Below are 13,565 nucleotides of genomic sequence, written 5' to 3' on the forward strand. Positions count from 1 at the left end.
CTGCTGAAGAAATGCCAGGAAGAAAGAAAGATCAACCTTAGAATCAATGGATAACTCAGGATATACAAAGAACTAGACCTGATTGATGAATGACGAAAGTACAAGAATGCAAATAATGAAGAGGGCAGAAAAGAATACAGGCGATTAAAGAATGACGTGGATTGAAAGTGCAGGACAGCTAATGAAGAATGGCTGAAGAAGTGCAAGGATGTTGAAGATTTTATTGTCGTAGGAAAATTAGATGCTGCACACAGGAAAATCTAGGAAACATTTGGAAAAAGGAAATCTAGGTGTATGAATATTAAGAGAACAGATGGGAAACCACTTCTAGGGAAAGAAGACAAGCCTGAAAGATGACAGAAACATATACAACAGTTGTATCAAGGCAATGACGTAGATGATATTTATGGCTCTGGAAGAAGAAGAGGCTGTTGATGAAGATGAAATGGGAGACCCAGTTTTGAGGTCAGAATTCGACTGAGCTGTAAGAGACCTAAACAGGGACAAGGCACCTGGAATTGATAGCATTCCCTCTGAATTACTGACTGCCTTGGGAGAAACTAGCATGGCGAGGTTATTCCATTCCCGTACAAAGACGGATGTCTCCGTCCCGGCTCTCGACCGCACTTCGGTACAAAGACAGGAGAAGTGCCATCCGATTTTCGGCCGGTGCTGACAAGTGTTATAACTACCGCATCATTAGTTTAATATCTCATGCCTGCAAAATATTAACATGTATTATTTACAGAAGAATGGAAAGACAAGTTGAAACTGAGTTGGGAGAAGATCAATTTGGCTTCAGAAGAAATGTAGAGACACGTGAAGCAATCCTGACTTTACGTCTGATCTTAGGGGATCGAATAAAAAAAGACAAGCCCACGTACATGGCGTTCGTAGATCTATAAAAGGCATTTGATAATGTTAATTGGACCAAGCTATTTGAGATTCTGAAGGTGATCGGGATCAGATACAGAGAACGAAGAATTATCTACAATCTGTATAAAAATCAGTCTACAGGGATAAGAATCGAGGGCTTTGAAAAAGCAGCAGAAATCCAGAAAGGAGTGAGGCAAGGTTGCAGGTTTTCTCCCCTCCTTTTCAATGTTTATATAGAACAGGCAGTAAAGGAAATCAAAGATGAATGTGGGAAGGGAATCACGATCCAAGGAGAGGAAATCGAAACCCTGAGATTTGCTGATTATATTGTTATTTTATCCGAGACTGCAGAAGATTGAAATGAAATGGTGTATAGCTTTTAGTGCCGGGAGGGTCCGAGGACAAGTTTGGCTCGCCAGATGCAGGTGTTTTAATTTGACCCCGTAAGCGACCTGCGCGTCTTGATGAGGATGAAATGATGATGAAGACGACACATACGCCCAGCCTCCGTGCCAGAGAAATTAACCAATTGTGGTTAAATTCCCCACCCTGCCGGGTATTTAACTCGGGACCCCTGTGAATAAAGGCCAGCATGCTAACCATTCAGCCATGGAGCCGGACAGAAGATCTGGAGAAATTGCGAAGACAAGACGCAAATAAATAAGTCCAAAACGAAAGTAATGGAGTGCACTCGAAGTCAGGTGATGTAGGAAACATTAGATTAGGAAATGAAATCTTAAAGGAAGTAGATGAGTATTGTTACTTGGGTAGTAAAATAACTAGTGATGGCAGAAGTAAGGAGGATATAAAATGCAGACTAGCACAAGCAAAGAAGGCCTTTCTTAAGAAAAGAAATTTGCTCACTTCGAACATTGATACAGGAATTAAAAATATGTTTTTGAAGACTTTCGTCTGGAGTGTGCCATTGTATGGAAGTGAAACATGGACGACAACTAGCTCAGAAAGAAAGATGATAGAAGCTTTTGAAATGTGGTGTTACAGAAGAATGCTGAAGGCGAGATGGATAGATCAGATTACGAATGAAGAGATACTGAATCAAATTGGTGACAGGAGATCGATTTGGCTAAATTTGACCAGAAGAAGAGATAGAATGATACGACACATCTTAACGACATCCAGGACATGGGCAATTGGTTTTTGAGGGAAGTGTAGGCGGTAGGAACGGGCGGGGTAGACCAAGGTATGAATATGACAGGCAGATTAGAGGAGATGTATGATGCAGCAGTTATGTAGAAATGAAAAGGTTAGCACAGGATACGGTGGCATGGAGACCTGCATCAAACCAGTCTAAGGACTGATGACTCAAATAACAATCAATCAATCAATCAATCAATCAATCAATCAATCAATCAATCAATCAATCAATCAATCAATCAATCAATACTGATCTGCATTTAGGGCAGTCGCCCAGGTGGCAGATTCCCTATCTGTTGTTTTCTTAGCCTTGGCATTGGAAATATATTGAACATCTCCCTTGGTAAGTTATTCCAATACTACACTTCCTATACATGAATGTTTACCCCATTTTGTCCTCTTGTATTCCAACTTTATCTTCATATTGTGATAGTTCCTACTTTTAAAGACGCCACTCAAACTTATTCGTCTACTAATGTCATTCCACGCCATTTCTCCGCCGACAGCTTGGAACATACCACTTAGTCGAGCAGCTCGTCTCCTTTCTCCCAGTTCTTCCCAGCCAAACTTTGCAACATTTTTGTAACGCTACTCTTTTGTCGGAAATCACCCAGAACAAATCGAGCTGCTTTTCTTTGGATTTTTTCCAGTTCTTGAATCAAGTAATCCTGGCGAGGGTCCCATACACTGGAACCATACTCTAGTTGAGGGTCTTACCAGAGACTTATAAGCACTCTCCTTTACATCCTTACTACAACTCCTAAATACCCTCATAACCATGTGCAGAGATCGGTACCCTCTATTTACAACCCCCTTTTAAGTTATTACCCCAATGAAGATCTTTCCTTATATTAACACCCAGAGACTTACAATGATCCCCAATGTTCATTTCATCATCATCATCATCAACAACAACAACAACAACAACAACAACAACAACAACAACAACAACAACAACAACAACAACAACAACAACAACAACAACAACAACAACAACAACAACAACAACAACAACAACAACAACAACAACAACAACAACAACAACAACAACAACAACAACAACAACAACAACAACAACAACAACAACAACAACAACAACAACAACAACAACAACAACAACAACAACAACAACAACAACAACAACAACAACAACAACAACAACAACAACAACAACAACAACAACAACAACAACAACAACAACAACAACAACAACAACAACAACAACAACAACAACAACAACAACAACAACAACAACAACAACAACAACAACAACAACAACAACAACAACAACAACAACAACAACAACAACAACAACAACAACAACAATAGAATGTGTTCCATTCTGTTAAACGAATTGAAGCGAAGAATGCATTTTATTATACTTAAATTGTGAAACAAATACGTGTTTCAAACGCAGAAAAGATAACGCTTAAGAACTTTGAATGATCTGATTTCAGTATGACATGTTAGTTAATTTGTCAAAACTGGGCAATACACACGATTAAGACGTCATTCTATATGAACAAAAAAATTAATCAAAGTTCAAATGAGTGCAAATTCAAATAATAATGTTATTGTTTTTACATCGAGTGCAGATTCAAATCTGCGCTGTTATAATAGGACTGGTAGACTCCCACATAATCATTAACAATTAATCTTTACATGTTTCTCAGTATTCTACATAGAGCTACTGAATTCTGTTTCTTTTTTGACATTGAATTACTGTTACATTATTTCATCATCACCATCATAATAAAAAGAATGAAACTTAAAAAGAAAATCCTGTGACCAATTTAGAACCTTGGCCTGACAAGACGACTGCTGCCTCGGCAAATGGCCTGTAGTTATTGAAGTACCACGTGGTCAGTGTGATGACTTCCTCAGCCGTATTGTTTGGCTTTCTTGACCGAGTCCACTGCCTGTCGTATTAGATACCTCTGCATTGGTGTATAACGAGACGAGACACCAGGATTAAAATCCTGGACTAGCGGGGAATCGAACCCGGGTAAATAAACATGTACGATACCCATACACCTTGGAGCTAGAACAATGAAATATAGCAAAATTAATTTAAAACCATGATTTTATTAATTATAACATATGCGGCTGTCAGTGAACCGTGTATCGATTGTTGGGGCCATGCCCTAAGACACGCCCTCCAATCGTGAGCTAACTCGCGGCTCGTCAAACTCCACGTGGAACGAACCCTTCCTCATGCAAGGTTGGCACAAGTTTGGCAGGCTTTTGTTACAAAGCTTGGAAACTATGAAATGGACTCTGTAACACACTTTGTTCACATTTGGACATAGAATTAAAGGAGTAAAAGTGAAATTATGACTCGAAATAAGGTACCGATAGCGTATTACGAAAAAACTATTCAGTACCAGTACACTGTTTCAGTATATGCAATATACATCGGCGTTTCTCCTATATTGAGCTGTATCTTCCATCTCTAATGGCAGAAATTCAGACAAATTAATAACTATAGAATGTTCGCAGTATACCTGAATTGGAAAAAAATGTTATTTAACGCACGCTTACTGAAGTACAGCCACAGTTCAACGAGCGGGAATAATGAAATGGAGGGAATCGATATTCGTACTGATATGATAGCGTACTTATTCTTTGTGGTAAGCACTATTCAAAGGTCTCGTCATGATTCATAAACAAAGCATTATGGAATAAAACTGCCATAAGTTTCAGAACTCTTCTCCATCCAAAGCATTTCGCTGTGTAGAATCAAACCAGATACCAGACCATGTAGCGGCTCTTCGTCCAATCAGAAATCTCTATTCGTTTTATGCCCATATATGGCACGTACAATTCCGAGAACACTGGTGGGGATACTGTGGACGAGTCCATTGTGGTAGGGGAGTAGGCTATCTCGGCGCGATTTATAGATAACATTTATTAGGATTTAATTAAGAAAATAACTTTAAAGGTACATAAAATTATTTATAAAATTATTTTATATATTTAAAAAAGTATATGCATATTACTTATGGTCATATAGTGAAACAGTTTTGATCTGAAGTTTCTGAACTTCCCTGGGCGCGTCCATTTTGTAACTAGACTTTCCCTGAACTGTTGGGTCGCTCACTTGCGGCAAATTTGTTGTTGTGTGTAGAGGTGTGACGTGTTTCGTCTGTCGAAAGGTAAGGAAAAATTGTGTGTTAGGGAAATGTTTGCAATTGTTCAAGTTCCTATTAGGGTTGTTTATGAAATTTTAGTGTTATGAATGCATGATAAAGCTTATTGTCAGTTTCTCAGCATCAAGTAACCGGCATATTGCTATGCTCTGAGGCATCCATTTTGAAAATCATATTTCTTATTATCCCTGTTAATAAGTTACTGCTTTGACCCTGTTGTTCATTTAAACTGAGGTTTGTATTACGTCTAACGGCTTATTGAGTGCGCACAACATCCGTGTTGACTTTTAACAGGTTGCTGTGAAGTAGCAGGTGGTTTTTAGTCTAAATTTAGTTCTCCAACCACTTGGCTGTCTCCGTTCGTTGTGGTTAAGTTCGTTAAAGTAAATAGTCCGGTGCGGTATTTTCATACCTCTTACTAATACAGCTTATTAATTTTTAAAGGATTAAACTAGTGTGGACACGTGATATTTCTTATCCGTTTAACTTTGCTGGAACATTTTCGTGTAGTGTGTGATGCGAGGTTCCATTTCCCAGCCATAACTCTTACAATTTTATATTGCCTTTGCTATTTCAACCGTTTTTACCCGGCGTGAGGTTCCGGTAGGGTGCGTTGAGTTCCACGCTGTTGGCTCAATACCATATATGGTAAAGAAAGCAGCCATTGGCTCAGACCCATGCCCTTATTAGTTTTAGGGAGGGGATTGTGGTGGGGATGGGAGGGGCATGGTATTACATAGTATATTACTCTTAAGGGAGCAGCTGGTTTGAATCAGTCTGGTGCTAGATCAGTCGTTGTGCAGTTGCAGTGTAGTGCCCTGCGCTTGTATATAATTTATACTTGTAAGTTGAGAAGTGATTTTTTTAACATACATTTCTCGTTCGGAATAGTGAATCATTTTCGTCCTAACTGTAGTCATTCATTTGGTTTTTAATTTTCTACGAGTGAAATCTCTGAGGATACCTACATATTCTGTAGGGTGGGGCTACCGGTATGAGGGTTTCGCCAGTGTCCAAGGATATATCCTTATTGAGATGAACTTTTGAGTGTGACGGCACATAATTTGCATATTGGGTGGTGTCTAAATCTGTGGTGGGCTGTCTTGGTTACAGGTGTCCACATTGGTGTTAGTTCATTTGCGAATCTATAGTTGTGAGCTGCTCTGTGTTGCATCTTGGCAATTTTCTTTTTCAGTACTTCGTATACTCAACTACTACTAACCATGTGTGACGAGGAAGTTGCAGCACTTGTGGTCGACAATGGATCCGGAATGTGCAAAGCTGGGTTTGCAGGCGATGATGCACCCAGGGCTGTGTTTCCTTCAATCGTTGGTCGACCAAGGCATCAGGTAACTTGTTTTTTTTTTGTTCCCCGAGCTGTTAGTAACATTGGTATTTCTCCTCTATGGTAGGATTTTTCCATCTTGGAAGAGACCTGTTATTAAATTTGGTATTCTTGTTTAATAGGGAGTGATGGTTGGTATGGGCCAGAAAGACAGCTATGTAGGTGACGAGGCTCAATCTAAGAGAGGTATTCTTACCCTGAAATACCCTATTGAACATGGTATTGTCACAAACTGGGATGACATGGAAAAGATCTGGCATCATACTTTTTACAATGAACTCAGAGTGGCTCCTGAAGAACATCCAGTTCTGTTGACTGAAGCTCCTCTCAACCCAAAAGCTAACAGGGAGAAGATGACACAGGTAGGTTGTGCTGCTGATAGGATTAAAATTCTGTTCAACCACTGAATTTCTTGAGGGTTTTAAAATGGCCATTTTATTTCCATGAAGTGTTCTTGAACATTTTTATATTTTGCAGATTATGTTTGAAACTTTCAACACCCCTGCCATGTACGTAGCAATCCAGGCTGTGCTGTCACTGTATGCCTCTGGTAGGACAACTGGTATTGTTCTGGATTCTGGTGACGGAGTTTCACACACTGTACCTATCTATGAAGGTGAGTTTTTCTTCTTGTGTATATGTTAGGTTTGATAGGAACTTTAAGCCTTATTATTTTGAAATTGTCAATTTGTTGCCTGTAACTATGCCTTCAGTTTTGCGTGATATCATTTTTGTTGTGCCCTTCACATTTAGTTGCCATCTTCCTCACTTTGAGTATATTTGGATTCCCTTGCTTCTAAGAATTTGTCAAGGAGTCCTGGCGAGGAAATTGTAACTGCATATTTTTAAATTTGTCATCAGGCTAATTATTTGTAGTTTTTTGTTGCTACGTGCAAGTCCTGATGGACCAAAGAATATCTACTTGTTGAAACAAGGAAGTATGGAACTACTAGAATGGAAAAGCAGTTTCAATGATTTATGTACTTTATGATTGGTTCTGGGTCTGTTTAGAAAAAATCATTCCTGGATGTGCTTGGGGGGCGGGGGGGTGAAATTCATTGCAGAGGATTTCAGTAATAAAATTTCCTTGCTTTAGTGAATGCTTTTAGTGAATCCTTTGCAGTTATTAAGTTTCAAATAACCTCGCAACTTTCGTGTAGCAGGGCTGGATGCCTCTAGCAATTGAGGCGCTGGCCTTCCGACTCCCAACGTGTCGGTTCGATCCTGTCTCAGTCCTGTGGTACGTGGAGGTGCTCGAATGTTAGCAGCATTTCTAAATTTAATGGCATGTTAAAACTTGAGGGACGAAATTCCTGCACCGCGATCTCAAAAAAACTGTCATGGAGTTGGTGGGATGCAAGAATAACATGTCAGGTTTCATATAAACTTTTTTCTTCAGTGATTACCACGCCAGTCCTTGGAGCTTTTGTGATAAGCTGTTCGTAGGCACTTTCGTTCCTTTGAAAACTATTGATTTCGTTAAACTTTCTCTCTTGTTTGAGAGTATGTGCTGTCCTTTTGAACGCAATGCAGAAATTCTCATTTAGGTTTTATTTTAAGTAGGTGTTTATCTTGCTCTTCTGTATGTGGGTAATTTTTGTTCCATTTTAAAAACCTCTACAAATCCTTACTTGGTTTCTTTATCTAACGGACTATAATTTTAACATTACCTGCAGGTTTTTCAACTGAAATTGAAAGATCTTGACTGTGTACATGTTGGCCCATAAGACTTGTAACTTAAATGTATTCTTATCCTTATTAGGCAGTGGTTTAAGCCAGACCTCTAAATTCTTTTTACGTACAATCTCTATTGGCTATTTCCATTGGGAATTCTATTACTTTCTTACTCATAATTTGCTGTGAGCGATTGCCTAACTGGGGCTGCCCTAGCATTGAGCCACTTGCTAAGGCTTTTGATCTGGGATGTGTCCCAATGATCTGAGTTCTATGGAATATTTCACTATATGAGAGTCTGTATAGAGGGTTAAGAATACAGCATAGCACAACTAAATCAGGGTTACTTTTCTGTAAACTAGGCTTGCTAGAATTGGGACTAGCAGGAAAAGACAGTTGGTCAGCTGTGGTTGTGGGAGTTGACAAGGCAATAAGGCACGGTAAACAAAAAAAGGGTCTGGGTGAATCATGTTATCAGTCGCAAAAATGCATACTGGTTTAAAGTATTCCCTGAGAGCACAAGTCTGTAAATTTCACTTCATAACTATTGGATGTAACTGTAGGCCATGTGCTGGCACAATGTTTCACATTTTTCATTCCTAATTAGAGATGTCTTTTCTTCCGAAACGTCTACAGTATTACGGGCCGTGGAAGTATATAGTAATTCCATTTAATATCGTCAATTCCTGATGAGGTTCCTTTGGGAAGGGGATCTAGTTATGAAAACTGCGTAAACATTCGTCCTGCTTCATACCGGACCCCTTAAAAAAAAAGGGACAAATATTTGACATACTCTTGCAGGTGAATCAGTCTTATCAGCTATATACCACGATAATTTCAAACTTTGTAGTTTAGTTATTTTCACAAGGCGACAGCCGTGGCTTTACCTAACGACGCCTCTATCGCAGATGGCGAGCTACCCCAGCCGATGGCGCTTCCGTGAGCAGGCCGGCATTGTTAATCATTAGTAAAGATTAGAAAGTAACGTTTTACAATACCTGGATTAGCAGAGAGGGGAGATTCTTCCTCCATACTTGCTATAACCCCACCATCCTGCCCTTATATAGGAAAATTGAAATACATCCTGAAAATACATTGCCGCTTATCTTTAGTCCTATTGGCCAGCTACGATCAGCTGTCAAGAAGTCTTATTTTTTTTCCCCCGCTCGAGTTTGCATGATCAGTGGCCACAGGTTACCACATTCGGTGAAAATAAGAAAAGTGCGCATTTTTAATGTAGCAAAGGCTTGTGGTGGATGCAATTTGAGTAATCATGAAATGTCTTTAAGTGTCGACGAAGCTAAACTGAACGACCTTCTAATCAGTCGCTGTCTTAATTAAAGGTTCTGTTCCTTGTGGCGTTTGCACAAAAAGGTTGAACGTAAAGTTGTTCAGGTGCAGTCTTGTCCAGGTGTTATCCTAACCGTCTGCACGGCAAGAACCAGTCCAGACCAATCGTAACAGTCGCCACCACCAGCTATCGTAGCACCACTTTCTCATCAGTTCCTCTCTAAAAGATTGGTTGGATGCCTTGTGCAGCTGATCGAGACGTTCCCCTGACCTGCGCCATGTTGTTCGTGTAACCTGCTTATGGAAGTTTTACCCTCCAACCATTAGGAAGGCTAAAAATTGTTGCATTTCCAATATGTACATAGTATGCTTCTTAATTCTTCTACATAAGAATACTTGGGAGGTTGGTGTGACTGTGGCAAGCTTGAAGGGTGAATCTCTTCTCTGCTACTTCAGATATAGTTCCTAATTTCTGTACTTTCTGTATACTCTTAATCAAGGTTTTGCATATCATAGTGCTACGCTATTCAGTACTGTTTACTCTGGTCTATCTGTATTTCGAGAGCATGGATTCTTAGGTGACTGCTTGTCTTGGGACCATAAGAACAGGTTAAGCTGATATATAATGCATTTCAATGTGTTGTGCATTATCAGTTGGCAAAGCCTTGGATTGACTTATTGTTAGGAAAGTAGTATGCTTAAAAAAGGAGATGCATTTTTGTCCTCCCCAATGTTAGTTCCTAAGAATAATGGAGCGATCATTGCTTAGTAGAGAACATTAGGCGAGGAGGAGTGATTGTGTTGGTTAGAGGCTTTTGCTCATGAGATGAGGTTTTGTTGCTCAGTGATACCCCACTTTCATTATACTCCTTTTTTGTGATGAAATGAATATTAAAATTCATTGTGTTCACATGATGTAAAACTTTCGTTCCTGGTGGGTGAAGTTAGGGGCGTAGGCCTAGTGTAGGAACTCTGCTCACTGTATACGGAGGCTCGGGGGCAGGTGATGCTCTTGTATTTATAGTTCGAGGGATTGCCAATAGAAGTGTCTTTCCGATCTGCGAACTGTTACCAACTGTTAAGGAATTTCCATCGGTTACAACCACTAAATTTAACCTTCTTGCCGTACGAGCAATATCCATGGCGATAGTAAAAGAACCTCTCGGGAGTGTAGCCCCCAAAGGGGGCCACTGTTCTCATGAGAGCTTGGCCTGGATTTTCAAAGATAGGTTACAGCTGCTAAATTCTTTTCTTGCTGTAGTTTACTTTAGCGCGAGTTGGTAACGAAAGAAGCGAGTTAGGAATTCCTGGAATGACTTGTCACATTGGCCATTGGCTTCGTTCGTACCTGGCCGGCTAACGGTCAATAATAGCACGTGAAATATTTCATTAGGTTATAAAAGTAAATGTGCCCTTTTGGGTGGGGTGGGCGGGTCCCTGGCATTGGACAGATGAAGTAGTCTCATTGAGCTGATTCACACAGCCTCTGTTTCAATTTTTCCATACAAGAATGTTTTTAGGGGCAGGCTGGTGGGACCCTGATGAGCATAAAGGATCTTACCTTTCTACTACTTCAGGCATCATTTCCCATAGATAAGATTTTTCTCCCATAGATAAGATTTTTCTCTCCTAAGTCTGCCCACTAGGTACGGAATCACCACCCACTTGGTAAATTGTTGGAAGCGACATTGACTCTTTTCTGTATTACTGCGGGAGTCTTTGATTTCTTGAAAGCTCTGTGCTTTCCTAGGAATTTTAAGGACACCACCATCCATAGTGAAGTTTACCATATTACTTTCTTGTTTGTGCAGGTTATGCTCTTCCTCATGCCATCCTTCGATTGGACTTGGCTGGTCGTGACTTGACTGATTACCTTATGAAGATTCTGACTGAACGAGGCTACAGTTTCACCACCACAGCAGAGAGAGAAATCGTCAGAGACATCAAGGAAAAGCTGTGCTATGTGGCTCTCGACTTTGAGCAGGAAATGGCTACTGCTGCATCTTCAAGCTCCTTGGAGAAATCGTATGAACTTCCTGATGGACAAGTCATCACAATTGGCAACGAGCGGTTCCGTTGTCCCGAAGCCTTGTTCCAGCCATCCTTCCTGGGTATGGAAGCCTGTGGAATCCACGAAACCACCTACAATTCGATCATGAAGTGCGACGTGGACATCCGTAAGGATTTGTATGCCAACACTGTCCTTTCTGGAGGCACCACCATGTACCCTGGTATTGCTGATAGGATGCAAAAGGAAATCACTGCTTTGGCTCCTTCAACAATGAAAATCAAAATTATTGCCCCACCTGAGAGGAAGTACTCTGTTTGGATTGGTGGTTCTATCCTTGCTTCTCTGTCTACCTTCCAGCAGATGTGGATCTCCAAACAAGAATACGATGAGTCTGGCCCATCTATTGTCCACAGGAAATGTTTCTAAAAAGACGTTGTCAGCGTACCTTATTTTGATTATCCATTTGCTAGAAGTTCGAGACTTCTAGGTCGAGGCAGACCCCCTCCGAGCAACACCGGGGGTTCGTAAAAGACTTTACTGTTTGTGTTATTCATGAACAATTATGTATAAAGTGATTTTGTTCCTCTTGTCTACAAGCAAGGAAATAGTCTGCCTTTTCTCTATTTAAGATCACCTTCAATGTATCCCAGGGTTTCTGTCGGAGCATTTGACTCGGAGAAATCGTGCTCAATCATTCCGCGTAAAAGGCTTATTGTAATTCGAACAATGTAAGATATTTGGTAACTTTTGTATCTGAAAAGTGTACTTTTTGTTAGGCATTTTTCAGACGTTTTTCACACGTAAAAAGTTGTGACCATTTCCTTTTCAAAAAATGGTTCGTTTTCTTCTTGGAAGGACCTACCAATGAAAACACTAAATGCACTAGGCCAAAGTATTAATTTAATCCCATGAAAAAGACTTATGAAATTAGAAAAACGGGAAAATAAAGACATAAAAAAATTGAAATGCATCTTGTTCATTCCTCAACCTTGTTACTCCTGTTAATTTTTTCATATCCTTGTGCAACTTGTCTACATTTTTAACTTTACACATTTCATAGGGTTGAGACTTGTGGCAGTCTTCCGGCATAGGACCATTGGTTACTTGTAACTAAAACATGCACCACTAGCATTTAATGGCAACTGGTTTAATACTTGGTCAAACATGGAGCACTGGTACATAGCTTGCTCTCAAAATTTCATGCAGGTTCTGTTTGGTCTTTAGTAAGTACGCTGAAGACTGGCTGTGGCTCCAGTTCATTTAGTTATTGGAATGCACCATTTGTGGAAAGGCTTGCTGTGTATGCAATTACCATATTGATTTTATTAATGTTGTACTCTGATGGCAGTTAAGAACAATCCATATAAATTTATTTTTAAAACTGAGGGGAGGCTTTATTCTTGCAAGTTTCTATTTACATGTCTGGACTAGTGTTGGGCAACGCTGGAGACTCGTGACACGTTGCAGATCTTGACTGATTCTTCTGTATTGCGAGCTGCGAGGCGTCCCAGTAACTTAAAAGCTTGATGGTATATCAGCAGTTCTCATGGAAATGTGTGGCGATAACGATGTACAAATGGCATTAATCACTTGTGCACCTACCTGTTGAGAATTGGAGCAGACTCTTGCATTTTAATTACACATTCCACTCGTGCATAATGGTGGTTGCATATGCAGCAAGGTGCATCCTGCCTCTTCTAGTTGGAAAAATGCACACCTCTAGTATTCTGGTAGGTGTAGCTACAGTAGCAGTCAGTTTCTGTAGGCTACATAGCCTATTTCACCACTGCATAGGGCCAACAATGTCGGAATGTTTATCCTTTATAATTTTATACTGCGTCAAAATAGACCTTGGTAGAAATGAACGGCGACAATGACACTGCTTGCCACAATACAGGGACAATGCACGAGAAATAGTGCCTGTTTTGAGAAATCTCGATCCTGTCTCAGACTGTCAATCACTACTTTACTCTCATGATGGGTAGACACATTTTGAATCTGTGCTGGTTGTATTGGAATGCAAAAGTTATTATTGTTCTATGGTTTTTAATTGAAATACTAAGAG

General features: G+C 40.0%; 1 protein-coding gene across 2 annotated transcripts; it reads left to right on the plus strand.

Annotated features, from left to right (window-relative positions):
* Positions 1-5,032: 5,032 nt before the first annotated feature.
* On the plus strand, positions 5,033-12,466 carry LOC136876192 (actin-5C). Of its 2 annotated transcripts, none has more exons than XM_067149934.2 (5): positions 5,033-5,186; positions 6,376-6,529; positions 6,648-6,887; positions 7,003-7,141; positions 11,301-12,466. In XM_067149934.2, the coding sequence occupies exons 2-5, from the start codon at positions 6,404-6,406 to the stop codon at positions 11,924-11,926; spliced, it is 1,131 nt and encodes a 376-aa protein (XP_067006035.1). In that variant the 5' UTR covers positions 5,033-5,186; positions 6,376-6,403; the 3' UTR covers positions 11,927-12,466. The 2 variants fall into 2 exon arrangements, with proteins under 2 accessions (XP_067006035.1, XP_067006034.1); XM_067149933.2 differs by lacking the exon at positions 5,033-5,186 and adding an exon at positions 5,871-6,023.
* The last annotated feature ends 1,099 nt before the right edge of the window (positions 12,467-13,565 follow it).

Source organism: Anabrus simplex, chromosome 6, assembly GCF_040414725.1.
Source record: "Anabrus simplex isolate iqAnaSimp1 chromosome 6, ASM4041472v1, whole genome shotgun sequence".
NCBI lineage: Eukaryota > Metazoa > Arthropoda > Insecta > Orthoptera > Tettigoniidae > Anabrus > Anabrus simplex.

Coding starts and splice junctions, on each gene's coding strand:
- LOC136876192 (XM_067149934.2), top strand. CDS start 6,404: ATGTGTGACGAGGAAGTTGCAGCACTTGTGGTCGACAATGGATCCGGA. Junction 6,530..6,647: donor TTGGTCGACCAAGGCATCAG/GTAACTTGTTTT, acceptor CTTGTTTAATAG/GGAGTGATGGTTGGTATGGG. Junction 7,142..11,300: donor CACTGTACCTATCTATGAAG/GTGAGTTTTTCT, acceptor TTGTTTGTGCAG/GTTATGCTCTTCCTCATGCC.